General features: G+C 37.5%; 1 protein-coding gene across 1 annotated transcript in view; it reads right to left on the bottom strand.

Annotated features, from left to right (window-relative positions):
* PHLDB2 (pleckstrin homology like domain family B member 2) overlaps positions 1-13,523 on the bottom strand; it is a 53,305-nt gene extending 39,782 nt beyond the window's left edge. The window contains exons 1-3 of the mRNA XM_029285140.1: positions 13,423-13,523; positions 7,614-7,724; positions 3,552-4,888 (exon numbers count right to left, since the gene is read on the bottom strand). Coding sequence (XP_029140973.1) covers positions 3,552-4,888; positions 7,614-7,659 — 1,383 coding nt within the window. The 5' untranslated portion in view covers positions 7,660-7,724; positions 13,423-13,523. The remainder of the gene's footprint in view (positions 1-3,551; positions 4,889-7,613; positions 7,725-13,422) is intronic.
* Positions 13,524-20,775: the final 7,252 nt, after the last annotated feature.

The following is a 20,775-nucleotide window of genomic DNA, read 5'->3' as shown; positions in this document are numbered from 1 at the left end:
GCCTGCCTCCAGGGTATTGAAAGTTGAGACAGTTCTAGGATTACCAGATCTAAATGGTAAAAATCTGGGGAAACATTAAATGTCAGATGCAGAAAACTCTTAAATTCTTATTCTTTCCAGTGGTCTGGATTTTTAGAGCATATGATAGCCCCAGTCTCTGTCTGTCTATTTGTTTCAAATGCATCTTATAAAGTCAGATCACAGTGAGTTTAATGAGGTATATTCCTAGACAAATCTTAATATCTTTCTTATCTCTCAGGTTTTTTTAAAGTGCTCATTTTTTTCTCTAAAAATAAATTCTTTCCATTCAACTGTTTGCCATTGTTAATTTTAAATTTAGAATTTTAAAATCAGAATTCTGAATATAGAACGTATATTCTTTTTCAAAGGAATAAAATGTCAAATTCACTTCATTTCAATGGAATTTGGGTTTCCCTTTGTTCTGATTAACCCTCTCCAAGTCCAGCTGAATCAAAAAGTGATTGTAGCAGTGCAACCAAAAGTTTTAACTAAATCACAACCTCAAGAAGCTTCTCAAAAGGAGAACTGAACTAGAACTACAAGTGAGTTGACCTTCAAAACATTTATCAAATGAATGCATTATTCTACTTGTGAATGCCTCCACAATGTTTGAATGTATATTCCAATCTAGGATCTTTCACAACAATAATCCTTACCAGGATGCTAAAACAGAAAACCAATTAAGTGAAGGGAAATTCCTGTATACATAAACATGCGCTCACTTTAACTTTTTAATATGTTTCAAAGCAAGTGAACTTACATCCTGTTCAGAAAAACAAAACTGTGCAAAGGAAACAGCTGTCAAATAAATTTTGGGGAAAAAACCCTTTATCCTGTCTCTAAACAGAAAATGATTTCGTTCAGCCTTTATAAAGGTATAATTGAAGAAATTTTCAAAATAATTCATTATATTTTTTTCTCATTAATTTTTACACCAATATCAAGAGCTTTCACAATGTAGGAATATTTCTGATTACTTTTAGGATTTTAGGACATCTTTCGCAGAAGCTATATTTTGCTTCTGAAGCATATTTCCCTGCTTTTCCTATTTTTCAAGTATTTATTTGTATCCCACCTTTATTATTTTTATAAATAACTCGAGGGAACAAATATATCCAACGCAACTTCACCTATTTTTCCCATAACAACAATCCTGTGAGGTAGGTTAGTGAGTATCACATTAATTGTTGCACAGCAGCAAATGGTTATATGCAATTCAAAAGACATGCATTTTTCCATTTTCATCAATGGACATCAAGCCTTGGAACCCGAACTGTAAATTAAAATAAAAATATTTTATGATAATAAAACAGAATCTCATATAATTGCCATATATTTCAACAATCTTGCTTAAGAAATCATGCAAAAATATCAAAATTTTATGCAATTTCATAAGATGTTAAGACACATTTTTGGAGGGAATTCAATTTTTAAAACTATTTTTAATTTAAAGACTGTTCTAAATTGTATCACTCAATCCCCAGTATACTATATGACCAAAACATATGATCTTTATCCTAAAAAGACTATCTGTCACTGTTTTAGGCAACCTGTCAAGCATAAAATAAAAATGTAATGAAAGAACAGCAGATTCTTAATTTACTGTTATTAAAAATAAATAAATTGTTATTATATAGTGTAAAATAAGTCCTTCTGTCACTTCTACACCCCTTCTTTGAGGGCACATAAAGTAACATAAAGAAGGTATACCATTGATTCTACCATCTTAGGAAACAAAATATCTTGGGTTTATACTGCTTCCCAGGCTACATAGAATAGATCAGCCTCTACTGACTTAAATGAGAATTGCAAAATTAAAACCATTTTCAGTACTCTTTAATGACTAATTTTTTACAATAGTTAGGTAGGGTAAAGTTCTTGGATACAAAAATCCAGACAATTACTAGGTGGAGGCAGTAAATACTGTATAGAATATTCTCCCTCTCTCTATCAAAAGCAATACAGAGTGATATTTGGCGGCCCAGAACTTGCAGACCCTAAAATTAGGGTGTAGCTATGAGACAATTCTATATCAGTTTTATACCCATCTATGGTTTTCACCTCTGCCCATCCTTAAGGTGTCCATAGTAGTTTCATCATAAAGGTTTTTCTAATTCAAGCACATACAAAAAACAAAGTTATTTTTAAAAAGGAAAACTGTAAAACTGTACATACATTAAGCGGGGGGGGGGGGGAGACTGGAACCTAGGAATTAAGAATTTTTCCCCATACTGTACCTGTGCCCTTATCTGGACTATCTCAATTCATTTTTTTAAACATTAAATGCAGACATTCTGTAGACAGACACTTATTGTATCAGCTTTATCAGACCTAGAAGTTTTGGAATTTATAGTTCCAAGCTAACTGCAGCAGAAGACTGAACTAGATTGTGCCTATGATTAATAGTGTGGTTTTCTTTCTCCAATCTTCTCTTTCCTTTCTTCTGACACTAATTAGTTATTCTTCAATGCAATGTGCACTTTATCTGTTTAATTAGATGAGTTTGAAAGGACAATTTCCTCAGAACAAATAAACTGCTACTATATTTGGCACATGTACTCAACTTTTGTTTAGCTGACTGCCATTTTTTCCCACAAACAAAAGACAATGGGAACAATTCCAAGTGAAGAAGTTCTTGTCTGCAAGGGTCACTCAATTAAGTGGAAATAAGTGAAGATGAATGTATTTGGGGAATTATTTACATATTACACCCATAAAATGAAATGTATAGTGAATTTCCATTTATCAAAATTTAATTTCTAAGATATATGTTCATTTCTGATGTATTCTTGACAATTATGCTTTCCTACCCTAAAATGTTTCACAGAGTTGAAAAAAAATCACAGATGACTTAAGGTTTTTCTCTAAGATATAGGAACTATTCAATGTGCTTAAATTAATATAGTTTTTTTTAAATAATGAGTATCACGTCATCTTAAAACATAAAAAAATAAAAATTCTTATATTTAAGAATATTAAGTATATTAATATTAGATAATTTAAAAGCAAGCTGATGACAATAATAATGGCACAGAAAGTAAGTACATGCAGTTACAAACTGCCTAAGTTTAATATATACCAATTTTGATTGATCCAAAACAGAAATATTCTGTTGAAATAATGCCTGACTATAATTTATAGAACTGGGAAACATGTTTTACATATCCTACCACTGCAAAACAACAGTGTCATCAACATTTTTTTTTCTGAAATACTGGGTCCCTGCAGGATATAATTTGCGGCTCGTAACTACCTGATCATTTTTTCAGAACACACAAGTCGAAGCACCATCAAGTTCTTTCAAGTTCCTACCCCATATAGATGGCTTCCTTGCACTGCTTAGATTTTTAAAACAGGACGTGATTTGACCAATTTTTGTGCCTTGGTAAACACTGGTGCACATGAAAAATCAAACACCTGAATTGTAAACTAAAACAGTTGCATATATACGTAATAAGTAACTTTAAGGGTAATATTTGATATGGTAATAGCAAACACTGTTAGAAATTAACTGGGAAAAAATATATTACCAGTCTCTCCATTTCCTGTTCTTTCAGCCTTTCTTCTCTTTGCCTCCTATGGTAGTCCATTAGGTCTTCTCTTCCAGAAACAGAACTAATGCTGCTCTTTCTCTCTCGAATGGAAGGAGTCTGCCTATGGCTTTCCAAATCTGTTTCATCAAACTCCATGGAGCCATTGGAAATCCTCCTTCTTGCAGGAAACCCTCTCTCAGCATCAAAGGGAATAAATGAATTACTAGGGCTTGTTCCTGACAATCCAACTTTATCGAAGTCATCAGATGCACATGAGGAAGTGGATGCCAGAAGCATTTTCCTAGCTACCCGGGGGCTTGCAGGAACACTGAGAGTTGAATTTACATAGGAATTCACTTCAGGTGCAAAATTTGAGTATGGCAATATTCCTGAAGTGCAAGAAGAAAAATGAAGGTAATTGTCAGGATCCAGTATATTCTGAGGTAGAAAGTCTTTTTCAATAGTCTTCTTTCTTTTGGAATTCCCAAAAGAGTTTCTCGGTGGTAAACTCAGTGGTGTGAGTTGGCTTTCTGCTGATTTATGAAGCCTGGGCAATGACCGACTATAAACTCCCATGTGGCTCAATGAACCACCCGGATGTTTTCTGGTTTTGGGCCCCAGAGCTTCCATTGCTGAATCCTTTTGTTTAGCTGACCTAGCCTGAACGGACATAATGTCATGTATATTCATTTTCCTGCTTTGTTTTGGACTAGAGGGCATACTGGCAGCTCCAGAGCTGCCGAATGGTGAAATAACGATATCATTTCCTGAATTCCCATTCCACATTGTAAGAAGAGATCCAGAGTTTTTCCACCCATCCGGTGCTCCTGGGAAATAGACACTATCATGAGATTTATTCTTCTGACTGAACTTTGAATAGGGAAATCTACTCAGAGGTCCAAACTGTTTTTCATTTTCCCTGGTAGCATAAATATCAAAGTCTTTCTTTCCAAGGCTGCACCCACTTAACGATGAGAATGTGCCTGAAATGGGGCCCATATGCTTTTGAGAAGCATTTTTGTCCGAAAGATAAGAGTTCTCACAAGCCAAAGGTTTGATTCCCTGAATTTTGGAAACAGATGGCATACTTTTAACACTGGATGCAGGACTCAGTTTAGGTGCCAGAGGCTGGGAGAGAGTTAAATAAGAACCAGAATAGTCTTCACTTGTTTTTAATTTCAGACTGGATGAGTATTTTTTTTGGCTGAGTTTGTCCATTATATGCTGAAGATCAGTTTCAAGAGAATTCATAACTACCTCTTTTCCCAAATTGGTATTTTGTAATTCCACCTGGTTTTGCATATGGCCATATTCTTCCAACATCTTGTTGGAATCTGTAAAAAGAAAAAAGAAAGAGAAGAACGGGAAAGAGTTTTAACAAGTGAATTATTCTTTTTTCCTAGCTTGCAGTACTTTTAAATTCATACTCCATGGAACTTGAATTCAACAACAAACTTGTAGAAGTGATCATAAGGATGAGTAATTTTAGAAACTATTTTCAAATCACTTGATTAAAAAACAACAACAACCCACATTCTTTTCAACAACAACCCACATTCTTGTTATACGAAACCTGAGAAATAGGAATTCAACACTGTGGATGTTAACACTGACAAATAATTTTACACTCCAATTTATAAGGGGATGTAACTGAAGGGAGAGGGGGAGACGTCTCAGTGTGCTATGTCATTTTTTATGCAACTAGAAGGAGAGAATTCCTCAATAGACTGAGTATACGTAGTCCTCAACTTATGACTACAATTGAGCCCAACATTTCTATGGTTCAGTGAGACATTTGTTAAGTGAGTTTGCCCAGTTTTATGACCTTTCTTGCAATAGTTGTTTAAGAGAATCACTGTAGTTGATAAGTTAATAACCCAGATGTTAAGTGAATCTGGCTTCCCCATTGACTTTGCTTGTCAGAAGGATGCAAAAGGTGATCACATGACCTTGGGATACAGTAACCACCATAAATATGAACCAGTTGCCAAGCGTCTGAATTTTAATCACATGATCATGGGGATGCTGCAGTGGTCGTAATTGTGAAAAATTGCCCTAAGTCACTTTTTTCAATGCCACTGTAACTTTGAACGTTCACTAAACGAGGACTACCTGTATTGCTTTCCAATCTTTCTCCCTGTTCCAAATATCTCTGGATTCATTGGGAAACTTAGCTAGCAAGTAGAAACAATACATTACATGAAAAGGGGTTTTATTATTACAAAGGGGCATTATTCAACTGGATCATTCTCATCATAGTTACCAGATTGATAAACATTATTTCTAACACATGGTCCAGCATAAATTCTTTATTGAGGATGTCAGAAGCTGATTTAAGAAAAATAATAAAATTTAATAGTTCTCTGATGACCAACACCCCAGACAACAGGGTTATTATAAGATCCCCTAGGCCCATTTCCTTTAATCCCCACCACCAATTAAAATCAGTAAAACTCAACTGAGAACTTCTTAGGATCTGAATGAAATCTATGACAGCATCCATAAAAATAAAGGTGTAAATTTTTTTGCAATCTTATACAAGAGTTTTTAGAAGTATTTCCCACTGGGTCCAACTAGTTAATTCTTATGTAAGTGAACTGAGGACTATAGTCTTAAGGTTTATTGCATGGTCAATTCACAATATCAAAACTCTGTTTTTACTATTGCAATCAAGTTATCAGATATCAATAACTTCCACTATAGAAATAATTTAATCAAGCTAGAAGAGTCAGGTTGTAATTTCAGGTTGAAATATGTTAGCCTTTAAATCCTGTCTTTACTTTTGATCATTTTTATCTTTTGGAGAAGACCTACAATATTGGAGAGAGTCTCCCCACTTTGCAGGTCTTTAACAAAAACCACAGCATTATTTCCCTTAATTGCATTTCAAATTATCAGTGATATTTTAAAAAAAAGAATATATGCAACAGGGAGGAAACAAAGCATGGAAAATATTGTGCATTAGCAAGAACTTTGCAGTACTCCACCCAGCACATACAAGAATAATTTGATTAAAGTGCTAACACATACAACACTCTAAATTGCTCATTATTGTTCCTTTATTCATTCCAAACTTAAATTAAGCTGTTGAAAGCAGATTTTGAGCATCTGCAAATCTGGTTCTGATTAAATATATGGAATCTTAAAGAGGTTTAGAGGAGGAAGCAATAATCCTGCTCACTATTGTCTATTTTGATTAGCAGCAGCTCTCTAAATCATCTGGGAAATTCCAGAGATTGAAACATTTGCATGTGTTTCAAATGTAATTCCAAGAGTTATTTTCAGTATTTTGTATTTGTATGCAATGCTTTAGTCTACTGACCAATGGAAATAAAGGAATAGGGAAAAAATATTTATTTATACCATTTGTATACCGATGAATCAATAGTAGTTTACAGCAGTCCAATAAAAATATGCAGCTATCCTTAATAAGTAAAAAAAAATCCATAGTACATCATCATAACCAAAACACAAGAGAAAAATGGAAGATAACAACTGGCTCAGTAACATAGCAAGCATAGAAGCAAAATATGAATACTGCTAATTTTACTCAGCCACATTATTTTTAAAAATGATGTTGTCTTATTTATGATATTCTTGCTAAATATGATTTCTGTTATGGCTTAATTAGCACTTCCAGGTTAATACAAACAGCTTGTTTTGGAAAAAAGATCCTTCCAAGCTGTAGGTCAACTAGAGTTGAAATTGATTAACTTTCACTGCACAGTAGCTATTTCATATGTTAGTAAACAAGTACTTGCTAATTAAAGTTATACTGAAACAATATATTTGCTAGTTTCTTAAACAGGCAGAAAACTAGAGATTCAACATTACTTAGGAGGATAGGAAGTCAAAGCTTATCTTGTTTAGAATACATACAAACAATGACTCCTGTAGCTATACCAATCCTGAACATTTTACCTATGAATAAGTTATTTTGATCATTAATGATGAGATAGCATGCAAAGCCTAGTCTAACTTGGACTGCATCATAATTAGCCAATAGTTTTAGGTCATTAAATGCTAAAGAAGGATTACCATAAGTAATGAATTACATACCTGTTCCAAGACTGTGGTAAGCAAGATTATTTCTATTTGACATCATGTTGCTATTCGCCAAAAGAGGGATTATTACAGCCAAATTAGATGAAAACAAATAAATTCTGGAACCTGTAAACAACCCAAGAACAGTAAGCTGCTAATAAATCTTTAAAAACTAAGTACAGATTAAAATATTACAGTTTGCTTTCTAAACTAAAAAGTTCTACAGTTCATGTACAATATGTTTATAATCCAAAAGTAGTTAAAAGGTGGGGAGAACCCAAAGCAAACAAATGAAACAAACAGTAAATGAGACTGGAAATAGCCAACAATTTAAGCAGGGAACATGAGGAAGACAGGAGAGATGCATAACAGAATAAATATACTTTCAGTGTTCTTGCAGCATAGTAGTGAAATCTAAAATTTAAAATGTTATCTATTTGTGAATATGCAATCATCTCAATTTAATAAATGTCAAATCTGCTTGGCTATTTCTTTGCATTTTCTCTTGGTTCTGTTTATTAACAGACAGCTCTTCCTTCAATAAACAACAGGGGATTACAGAACCCTTCAAATTTGATGGACTCTAGTTATAATGGAATACAATTTAGATGGGGGGGGGGGGCAACAGGATTCAGCTGAAGAATTCAAGGGGCTGCAGGACCTGAGATTTATCATTCTTAGTTCTGGATGGGATTGCACTATCCCCGAAAGACCCAGTGCAAAATCTGGGGCTTCTCCTAGATTCGCAATCCCTGCTCAAAGAGTAGGTGGTAGTCATGTCTAGGAGAGCCTTTGTGCAACTTCATGTTGTAAGCCAGCTGTGCCCTTTCCTGGATGATGAGGCCCTGCATGCAGTGTCATGCCCCAGTCATCTCCCAACTGGATTACTGCAACATGCATACATGGGGCTATCCTTGAAGAGTGTTCGAAAGCTACAATTGGTACAGAATGTAGTGGCCAGTGTGCACTATTTTGGAAGCCCTTGGGTGGCACATGTGACACTACCATTATGCAAGTTGCACTGGTTGTCAGTTTGCTTCTAGGTCTAATTCAAGATGTTGGTCATTACTTTTAAAGCTCTCTGTGGCATGAGTCCAGGGACTCTGAGGAACTGTCTCACCCCAATGGGATTAACCCATCTTACTCTTTCCAGTGTAAAAGGCCTACTTCAGATCCTGTCAGCCAAAGAATTTTGACTGGCAGGATCCAGGAGAAGAGCCTTTTCTGCTGTGGCTCCCACCCTCTGGAATATTCTGCCATTAGAGGTGAAGTTCACCTTCACGTTCCTGGCCTTCTGGAAGAGCTGTGGCTGTGCTGTTTGGCCTGAAGCCCCAAACAGGAATCTGTTACATTGGGGTTGGCTGATGAGCTAAAGAAGATTCTCAACCCCAGAATGCCCACCATCGTGGTTTTTAACTTTTAACTTCTGTATTCAATTTTTCTAATTTTTATTGTTTTTAGCACTTTTTTAACTTTTTATATTATTAAAAGCGGCCCAAAGTTGCAGTATCAGATGCATGATATGCATACATACACACACACACACACAGCAAACCTGTTGCATCTGCAACAACAAACATGTTCAATGACTCTGAAAAAAATGCCTACTGAATCATTTGAAAGGACCACAGTGAAGATCACAGGAACACATTATTAACATGTGGTTGTAACCTTATATTCATTTAATTAGGACCAAAGCCAAATGAATTCTGTGTGGCCTCCTTAAGAGAAGACCTGCACACGTCTACACTCCCATCTTTTTCATGTTATTATGCAGTGTTGAAGTGTGCTCTCACCAAAGATTATTAAATGACTCCCCTTTTTGCCTGCTGCATTGAAAATGTATGTCATAGATGAGTGATCTAAAACAGAGAAAAATAATTGAAAGTATAACAAATGCTAAAAGGTCTATTCATGTTCCGTCTTAAATAGGTTCATGAGTTCATACAGCAGTTAGTCTAAACCTATTTATGATCCTACATATTAGTAGAATATTTAGTATTCTTCCTACCCTATGCATTTCTATGAAGGCAGGTTTGAATAACATTATAGAAATACATCAAAAATAAGTCCCTTTGAGATCAGTAGGACTTACTGCAAAGTAGGACTTACTACCTGTCTGCCTGCCTGCCTGTCTATCTACGCTAAAACTATGTTTATCTGTTTGTCCCCTTAAGTTATCCCAAATGGTGCATTAAACCAGTTTTTGAATCCAGGCTGCTAAATTAAATAATGCACAAAAAATACGGGCTTCATTTCTCCTATGGAACTGAAATTTCCATGATGTTCAAACCAGTTTAATTCACAAAGTTATGGCCATTGCAGCATTTCTTGATCACATCAATATGATTTTTTCTATTTTTCCATAAGCAAAGTGAATAGGGAAGCTGTTAGGAAATTGGAGACCACTCTTGCTCCCACTGGTTGATTTAAAAGTTAATGTTCATTCTGGTCATTTCAGACTGCACTACATACCTTTGTCTCAAAGGATAACTCAGTGAGTCACAGGATTTTCTAATCACCAGTAATTCTTTACAGTCCATTAGCTCTTAAACATATATTTAGCAAAGCAAGTTATGGACACATATTAATTATAGATACTCCTCGACTTAGGAGAATTGACACCAAAATTTCTTTTGCTAAGCAAGACATATGTTGTGAGTTTTGTCCCATTTTACAACATTTCTTGCCACAGTTAAGTGAATCACTGCAGCTGTTAATAATACAATTGTTAAGTGAATCCGGTTTTCCTATGGACTTTGTTTGTCAAAAGGTTCAAAAGGTGATCACAGGACAGTGCAACTGTCATAATTATATGCTAGTTGCCAGGCGTCTGAATTTTGACTACATGACCAAATGGAAGCTGCAATGGTTGTGTGAAAAACAGCCATAAGTCACTTTTTCAGTGCTGCTGTAACTTTCCAGTTTCATTGTCATCTGAAAGGCTGATAAGAATGAAAGACACAAATGTACTATAAAAACGAAAAAGATACTGATGGCAGGAAAACAGGCTGATTTCTAGTGGCAAATGTCTGGTCCTTGAAATGTGTGAAACTCTGAGAGCATTTTAAATATGTTGCTGAAATATCTGTAACATTTATTTCCTTTATCAGTAGGGCAAATTATATGTAAAACAGACTACCAGTGCCTCAGGCACAGGCCACAGAACAAGATGTGCTTTCCAAGCAATCTTGGGTCAATTTGCTATCATCTTCTAAAGGCCAGGCTCAAGAGAAGTTTTTCCTTGTTCAGAATATTTAAGTCCATCTACCTCTTCCCACCCACTTTTTGAAGGAAGAGTTGCTAAAGTTTTGATTTTAGAAACCTTGAAGAACTTATTCCAAGAAATACACCCTCTGAACCTCCTATTTAGATGTGTCAAAATGGGGACAAGAATCAAGCTGACATCAAAACTCTGTAACTTGCTTTCCATGGCAGTTAACATAGTTCTGCAAGGCAGTTAATTATTGCGTGTGTATTCAAAGCTCTGCTCAGTACATGTGGCCAGCATTACCAAATCAGTCACCTATAAAACACTGGGAGACTGGAACAATTGTTAGGGGAATCTAACAGTGACCTAATAACAGCTTTCATATATAACTGCTATTCTGTCCACTACTTTGCAAAGTACAGAATGCTCTACCATTATTTTTACACATATAGTTGTTTAGATGTTACTAAAACAACTGTGGATAACATCAGTAGTAACAGTATTTGAAATGTCTCACACTTCTTTCTGCACTTCTGTACTTCTTCCACAGGAAAATGCAAGTTATGTCAACATCTCTCCTACACAAGTTCCCATTTATAAAATAACAATAGCATAGAAAACCCATAGCATAAAAAAAAACAGTTCTTATGAATTCATTTAGGGAAATCACCCTGCAGTTTTAGACAGAGGTAAGATTTAAAGATCTGCCTCCCAACTCTTAGAATTTATCTATTAGATCAGATGCAGAGCCCATTTTTATCCCACGTACTTAATTTCACCTACAGCACCTTAAAGAATAACAGATTTATTACTTTGTAAAGATTTATAATGTAACTGGAATCATCCTGGCAGGCATGCTTTAAACAAATGACATGTTGGATCCAGAAGAAACATAGGCAGCCTTCTTTAAGGCTCCATGGGATAAGGAAGTCAGCATGGCAAGACTACATTAGGCCAATGGACCAAAAGTTTCCAATTATTAAAGCACCACAAAGATGTGAACGGTCTTTCTGTTCCTCCAAATTATCCTTCTCCCACTGTGCCAAAGAACGGCTTGGCAAAGTTGAGAAACTATGATGGACTTGCAGAAGGATATCACTGGAGAAAGTCAAAAAGCTTCCTTTCAACCTCATTAACTTCAGCCCTTCTAAAAGAGCACCAAAACCCATTGTGGCTTACAATGGGCTGAGTCTGAAACTGCTATCCTTTTAGCTCTTAGGCAATAGAAAGATGTGCCTCTATCTCAGTGGTTCTCAACCTGTGGGTCGGGACCCCATTTGGGGTCGATCGACCATTTCATGGGGGTCGCCAAGCAAGGCTGTCCGCCATTTTTTTGTCCACCATTTTTTTCCCCTTTTCCGGCGGGTGCCTTACCTCCCTTGAGCTGGGCCAGCTGGTGGTCAGCCTGCTCCGTCTCTGCCGCTTGCCAGCTACGCCTCGGCCGGCGCAGGGGGCGGAACCACGCATGCGCGGCGCTCCTGGGCAGGGAAAGTCCTCGACTTACGACCGGTTGGGTAGTCCTCAACTTACGACCGGTTTAGTCCTCGACTTACAACCGGTTGGGGTCGCGTCATTAAAAAGGTTGAGAACCACTGCTCTATCTCCTCTTTCTTATATTTCATACATTGTAAGTGGTTTTGTAGAATGTTTTGATTGTTGGCTTTATTGTACACCATCCAGAGTCACTTTGAGTGCGAGGGGGGGAACGTATAAATCTGACAAACAAACAAACCAGTGCACACGTTTGCCTACAAACAGTAAATATGCATCTTCATTTTCTTCATGCCCCCTGCTCTATTTTAAAGTCACTATTGGAAAATCTACTGTTGCTGTATTAAAAACTCCCAGAGGGAGAGGCAATAAAGTGTAAAAATGCTTTGTTTTTTTCCAACCACAACTAATAGAGGAATACATAGCAAGTAAGGAATCCCAAGAGGAAGAAGTACTTAAAAATCAAACACTACCTGGGCGGAATAAAACTGCTCGATTGTGTTTTCATAAAATCTCTCTCAAGGCAAGTGCTAATCTTCTCAGTTCCAGGGGACCCAGCCAAATCTTTTGCTTAGCACATTATTCCCAGCGGCAGGGAACAGTTATACCAAGTCAGCAGTACTTCGGTTTTCAAACACTGGCTGTCCCATTTTAATCCGAAAGCTTGGAAACCTATTCTAAGCAATCCGGCAGCAGACATGTGCGGAACTGGGAAGGGGAGGAAAAAAAACCATCCCGGATTGCTAAAAGAAAAGGACGGAAAGATCCTTTTCTTTTTAATCCATGGAAAGCACCGCCCAGCTTAAACATTCACCCCACTTCAGACCAAACAGGCTGCCTCCTGAAAATAAAAGCACGGCGGGGAAAGAAGTGCGAAAGAGTCCGAGCTTTAAGATAATAATACTAGAGGGTAGATGGAGGGGGAGGGGGACAAACAAGGGACCAGTGTTAAACGTTTCCTCCGGCACTGCTTGCTCGATTTCCGGACTCCGCGGACTCAAGGGAGAGAATCCTTTCTCAAGCGATTCCCTTTCCCTGCGAAGCTGCCTAGTCAGATCCTCCGCTCGCTCGCTCGCTCGCAGGACAAAAGCTGCCCGGATCCCAGCGTCGACCCACACTCACCTCTTCGTCCTCGAGCTTGTTGTGCATCCTTCTCTCCCCAGCCACTCCAGAAACGCGTTTCCCGTCACTTGCTTAAGCGGAGCCTTTCCTTCCGAGCCGGACAGGATCCAGCCCCCTCCTTCTCCTCCCCCAAGCTTAAACCGAAGCAACAATCAGTCCCGCCCATTAGGGTACCCCACCTTCGTTTTCCAACAGAAGAAGCAAGCCAGGCACCCCTCCCGCCCTTAGAATGGTTCCTTCCCTTCGGGAAAAAGAGTGAGGAGGCAGGACCGAAGAAGCGATTGAAAAGGGGGAGAAAGAAACTGTAATTTCATGCTCCTATTCTCGTAGATGTAAGAGGCGTTTGAAAAGCTTTTTATATGCAAACGTTTTATATGTCCCGAATAGTGACTTCGGAGTATCAGGAGAGAGAATATCTCGGTTCTACACTAACTTCAAATTATATCCATGCACTGCAAAGCACTCCATTAAATACAACTGCGCTTTTATACCCGGTAGTTTAAGTTTGGCTAAAGTTTTTTCTAAGTGGGAAAGAAAGACCATTGTCTTTGTGTTCAGCTCCGTAATGGGAATGATCGTTTGGTCCGGGCAACAGTTTTCCTTCAGACCTCCTGGAAGTGACTTTAAAGGTGCAGTAGCTCCTATGCCACATGCACCTTCTGTTTCACCCGATCGCTGGAGGGCGCATTGCAAATAGAGAGTTCACTTACTGTACAGACACAACTCCTGGCTGGTGACTTAAAAAAAAAAAGAAAAAATTCCCGCTAGAATTATTCTCCGGTGACATCATGCAAACAAATCTCTCGGAAAAATGCACCCGGAGCGGGGTGAAGGGTGCTGCTTTCAGACTGACAAATTTATCCTGTAAACTTTGGACCGATTTTCTGCAAAGCGCAGACTAGGAAAACAGCAAACAGCCGTTCACCCTGAGTCAGCTTCTTATCGCTCTGACATCAGCAGAAAAATAGACCTGGGTTTTAAGAAAGGCAAGCCAGAAGGGGGGGGGGGGAGAGAGAAAATGCTTGGCTTTTCCTCTCCCTCCTCGTTCTCCTCCCGTCCAGAAGTTGGACGGCGCTCAAACTGACAGGAAAAGGATGTCTGCCCCACTCCCACATGAATCCAGCTGTGTTTTTTTTCGGCCGTCTTCACAGAGGCTTTAAGAATGCAGACAGAGACGTTAACATTACTACTCTCGTTGGGCTCCCCTTGGTCAAAGCTCCTAAAATTATTTTGTTGGGCACCTGGAAACTTCCAGACAAATGCAATCAAATGCATCACGAATCCCACAAAATAATTTTGTCGTTTGACTACCTTGCCAAATCAAGATTCGGAGTTTTATACAGTATACCATATTTCTGTCTTTTACAGCTACAACTTGACATTTTAAGATAAACATGCAAGATCTGCCAAGCTATTCACAGCGCAAGAAGGAAGAGATGAAAATATTTATTTATAAAATGTATATGACCACCCATCTCACAGAAAGTAACTCGGGGTGATGTATAACAAAATAATAAAACAGTAAATGTTTAAAAACAATTTTTTTTAAAAAAAAAAAAATAACAAGGCTAAGAAACGGTAGATTTTAATAACAATAATGGAGCCACCTCAAGATCTCAACATATTCCCAGCACCCCCAAGCCAGGTTTTGGGATACTTCCAAAAAAATCAACAAGGATGGAGCCAACCTCACTGGGAGAGAGGTAGGCATCTCCACAGAAAGTGATCACCACGATAGAAGGGCCATCTCCTGGGATCTGCCAAGTATAGTGCATTTGCAGACGACCTATAACAGACAGGACCTATAACATGCTTTTTCTGCTAGATCTAATGAGACAGGCTCATATAATCAAGCAGTTCCTCAGATAACCCAGCCCCATGCCATGAAGGATTTTAAAGGTCAAAACTATCACTTTGAACTGAATTGTAGAAAAATAAGGGTAATCCTTGACTTACGACCACAATAAGCCCCCAAATTGGTATGAACCAGTTGCCAAGCATTTGAATTTTGATCACATGATCATGGGGATGCTTCAAAGGTCGTAACTGAAAAACAGTCATAAGTCACTTTTTTCAGTGCTGTTGTAGCTTTGAATGGTCACTAAATGAACTGTTGTAAGTCGAAGACTACCTGTCGGGCAGAGGCTGCATAAAGTTATGATTTTAAAATGTCATACAGTAGTTTGTTCTCTGCACATTCAGATTAATGTTACAACTGCTAAGCAAGTTCATTTAACAAAAGTATTACAGTAATTCAGTTTTGTTCTGATGGCTTACACTGGTACTTTTAATTTATTCTAGTTGTTTCTTTTTATACAAATTAATATTCTGTGCAAGATTATTTAAGAGAAATATAACAGTGTGTTCAGTCTATCCCTTCACTGGTGAATATAATTCCCATTGCTCTAGAAACAAGGTTGCTTCCAGTTACTGCTTGTCCTTGGGTGGATTTATCAAGAAATGTATATTACTTGGTGAAGACATGCCAGAACTTGCCATGGATTCTTATTTTTTTCTTAGACTGTCACATTCTGCCCCTGCCTCTCAGTTCCTATAGTTTTATACTACAACGTATTTTGATATATTATCTTCAACTTGATGTTGTCTGAAGTTTTTAATTTTTATTCAGCGCTGCAAATATCTCAACACAACAGTTTCTATCAGAACCATGCCATGCTGCACTCAATATAAAGTTAATGTAAAAGTCTATTTAGATATTTCTTGAAAATATAATTTTATGTTTAAGTCAGTGTCTTGTAATATATACCTAATTTGTAAGTGAAATGCAACTAAACCAATATTTAATTTGGATAGGAGCAATATACAGTATAATACAACATTAATATCTAAACCTATTCATGTAATTCAAGCATGTCAAACTGCCAGCCCAGGGGCTGGATGCATTATACTGAAACCGTGCCTACCCCATTGCCGGCAATAGCGAAAAAGTCACGATACGTCGCACAACGTCACATGACATCACGAGTTTGACATGCCTGATGTAATTCATATAATTCCTGATGTCCAGATTGCTTCAAAGGCAAAAGAACTACAACCATCATAATATTTAGTGATATAATAATATCTTGTCTACTATTAATATCTTAGTAATTCCACATCAATCCAAGAAGAAACATTATCATGATCATTCTTTTTCAGATGGCTGTTTTTCATAAGATTTGATGAGCTAGTTATGTTTTTAGATTGTAAGAAATGTTTTGTTGTGTATGTGCATATATTGTATATGATCAGTTGATTCTGTTAACAGTGAGAACTCTGTAGCATAGCTCTTACAAATTCTGTCTACAGGGTGAAAAACAGAAATTTGCCTGGATTTCATAAGAATGCATTATCCAGTTTTGCTTTGCACAAATGCTATATTTACAGTAGCATATATATTATAAATTCCTTTAAACAGGAAACAGTGTTCTGGCAGAACTAGCTTTTAAATTGCTGGTCCATTAGTTTGATGCAATGAAATCCATATGCATGCTAAGGGTAATTACTTTGGGTGTCAGATTATCATATGGAGGCAAATGACAATTCTGATGAAGCCAATATACTTGTGCTTTATCTGTGCTGCCTATGTTGAAAATTCTACAGGAATTCTACGCATGCGTCTGGGGTTCTGTAATAAAAAAAAGTCATAAACATTACTGATATCAGTCTAATACAGTTGGAACTGCAGCAAAATAATTGCAATACAGAGTGCTCTTACTAGGATTCCAGGCAGGCAGCTGGAATAAGCGAAGGATACTGCATTCACTTATCCCCATGAAAAAGTCAGTCAGTTTCTGTGCTGCCTGTCTTCTAAGTATTGTGTCTGGGAGCCCGGGGATGATAGCCCTTTGATTAAGGCAGCCAGTACCACCATTTCTAACACAGCCAACAAAAGAGAGCTGATGAAGACCAGCAGGCAGTTTGCCACAAAGCACATGGCCATAAAATATTTACATTGATGATTGATTTATACAACATGTCACCCAGAAGTGTCTATTCTTTAATTAGCACTGGGTCGGATGGCCAGTCCAATGATCATCCGTGTAGTCCTCCTCTACCCTTTCATCTTCAGAATGGGCATCTCAAATCATAGATGTTGCCTACTTCTGCAAACGCTGCAATTTCTCCAAATCTTTTTTTTTTCTCCTTCTTGTACATTCTGACAATATAAGGATACTCATTCAGAGAATGAGTTGCTCTTGGCATTTAGGATGTCGAAGGATGTTCCCATCCTGCTGGTATTTCTAAGGAAAATTTGTGGAAAAACATTTGTTGTTACATGATAACAAATGAAGCAATTAGCTGAACATGTTTAGTTTCAGTCTAAGTCTGAAATATAATGCAGTCCTGGATAGAAAACTACCAGGGATGTTCACTACACTAGAAAGTGTACTTATATGTGTGGCATACCAAAAGCCAGGACCGACTGACAGTTTATTATATAAATAATAATGAGGGGCTTGGTTTAAGGTACACCTTACATATCTCCCAGATGAAGGCAATGGTGAAAGGCTTCCATACTGTTGTCAATAAAATTATACAGACACATCCATGAAGTCACTAGCACTCAAGATAAGCTCAAATGATACTTTAATTTATTTGCTATTTCAGCTAATTTATATTCCACCCTCACACTGAGTTCTTTCCAATACATGTTTGGGCACTTTTAAAAAATATGACTTGTCACTAAAACAGCCATTGTTAGTTTGGAGCCTAGGGCACAAGGAGACGAGTCATTCTATTTCCAAATAATTTGCTGATGATTGTGGAAACACTTTGCTGCCATGTTTTCCCCCTGTGATCCTCCAGTTTATAAGAATATAGAAGGGTACTACATTATTAGCCTCATATTCTCTGACAAGGTATACTTTTTTAGGATCAGCCAAGGTCAACATTAGCATTAACTGAAGCAGCAATGGAAGATCGCGGAAAAGGCATTGGATGAGGCCAGGATTCATTCTCTATTCATGATAATAGGTCTAAATGATACATTTAAACATTATATGGAAAAACACATTTTGAGTTGATAGTAAGAGAACCGAGAAATACTCTGTTATAAAAGAAATATATCAGATTAAATTCTGTAAATTGTTGCCCCTGGATTCTGTATACATTTAACTTAACCATTGACCTAAACTGATTGTGTTGCAGCCCCACCAGACCAGCTTTACTCTGCTACAGCCAGTGGTGGGATTCAAATATGTGAACAACCAGTTCTCTGTGTGGATCCCGCTTCCGGAAGTCCATTCTGGGCCTGGGCAACAAAAAATTAGCTACCGGTTCTGCCAAAGTGGTGCAAACCAGCTGAATCCCACACTGGCTACAGCCCTTTTGTTTTGTTCCTTGCATTTCACAGCTTTCTGAAAATACAATCTGCACAGTCTTCAGACAGACGCCTGATTAATTCAAATAATTGACTGACTAGTCCTAACATGTTTAGTCAGAATAAAATCATACTAACTTAGATGAGACTTCATTTCTGTTAAATATGGTTAGCACTTGCACTTACCTTTTCTCTGGAATTAAGCTAAGATTTATTTTCAAAGATTGGTTGCCAGTCAACTTTTTAAGCTTTATAGTTTAATGTTCATCATAGTTGAAATTGCTCATTCTGTAACATTAAACATTTAAAGATTGAGTTACTCTTGCATATATGATACAGAAAGTCAGCTATACTGGGACCCTCATGTTTGTAATTTTAAATATATCTAGGGCAGGGGTATCAAACTGCCGGCCCACGGGTTGGATGAATCACGCCAAAACCGTGCCCACCCCATTGCCAGTAGGCAATGGGAAAAAAGTTGCAATATGTCACGAGACGTCACGTGACGTCGTGAGTTTAACACCCGTGATCTAGAGTCTTAAAGTCTCAGGGTTTCTAGCCTGGTGACTTATCCAAACTGGCTCTAAGAGTAACCCATTGCTAAATGGTCATTTAAACTTCCCTGGCAAATTACTTCTTCCAAAGTTTACCAGTAAAAGATACTTATAAATATTGCTACTAGTAATCAGGCTGAACCTCTGGGCACATTTTTGACAACCCAAGGCGTTCTTAGTTAGCCTTTCCACCATTCTTTAGCCATCTATAAGCAAAGAGAGAGGAAAATGCTTTGGATTTTACTAATCAAAATCCAGGAATACAGATGGTCCTCGACTTATGACCACAAAGAAGCCCAAAATTTATGTTGCTAGGCGAGACAGTTGTTAAGTGAATTTTGCTCCATTTTACAACCTTCTCTTGGCACAGTTGTTAAGGGAGTGGTGCAGTTGTGAAGTTAGTAATACAGTTGTTAAGTGAACCTGGCTTCCCCATTGATTTTGTCAGAAGATCAGAAAAGGTCATCACATGACCCTGGGCACTGCAACTGTCATAAATATGAGTCACTTGCTAAGCATCAGAATATTGATCACATGACCATGGGGATGCTGTAACAGTTGTAAAAAACGCTCATAAATCATTTTTTTCAGTGCCATTGTAACTTCAAAGAGTTACTAAATGTTGTAAGTCAAGGATTACCTGATCAAGGTAGGAATTAGGGATCATACAAAATGCTTTATTTAAACAGAATATTTAACTTCCATTTTTCTCCTTAGCTTAGTGGTGGGATTCAGCCAGTTTTCACCAGCTCGGCAGAACCGGTAGCTAATTTTTTGTTGCCCAGGCCCAGAACAGACTTCCAGAAGTGGCATCCACACAGAGAACTGGTTGTTCACATATCTGAATCCCACCACTGCCTTAGCTCTACCACTACCATGAAAATTCATCCTGACTTTTTATAGAACAACCTGAATATGTCCTGCCTCAGTGGAATTTTTCTTATTTCAGTTTGTTTCCCCACCCTATTTTTACTATTTACTTTTTATAACCATTTGAGATAAGTACTTAGAAGCCTGGGGAAAGATAGCATATAGGATTTAGTGCTGGCAGACAGTAGAAAAGTTGTTCCCAATTTCTTATCTCAAAATCTCAACAGTCCAGGGTGACTTTTGTGTGTTAAAGTTGATGCTTTATTATTTGCATTTGCATGTGACATATTGTTAATTCTATCCATCAAGTGAGAAACATTTTTTCTTCATTACTTCTATTGCGCATATACATGCTTGCCTAAGTGTGCCTGTTTTTAAAGTGGTCATTTCTTGATTTATCGCTTTTAATAAGACTTATTATCTGCATACCATCTGCAGTTCTGCATTGCCCCTTCTACAAATATAGGCTCCCCCTGTTCCAATTTCTGAATATAGTAGTAGAGGATATAATCACCAAGTATAGTAGTGTGAGGCCATTATATTGTAAGAAAGAAGATGGATCTGTGAGAAGAAATGAAATTGATGGTGTTTGTTTCTAACTTTCAG

This window comes from Protobothrops mucrosquamatus, unplaced genomic scaffold, assembly GCF_001527695.2.
Source record: "Protobothrops mucrosquamatus isolate PMUCROS unplaced genomic scaffold, P.Mucros_1.0 scaffold1336, whole genome shotgun sequence".
Classification (NCBI taxonomy): domain Eukaryota; kingdom Metazoa; phylum Chordata; class Lepidosauria; order Squamata; family Viperidae; genus Protobothrops; species Protobothrops mucrosquamatus.
The sequence above is the reverse complement of the archived record's forward strand: the minus strand, read 5'-3'. Positions and strand labels throughout refer to the sequence as shown.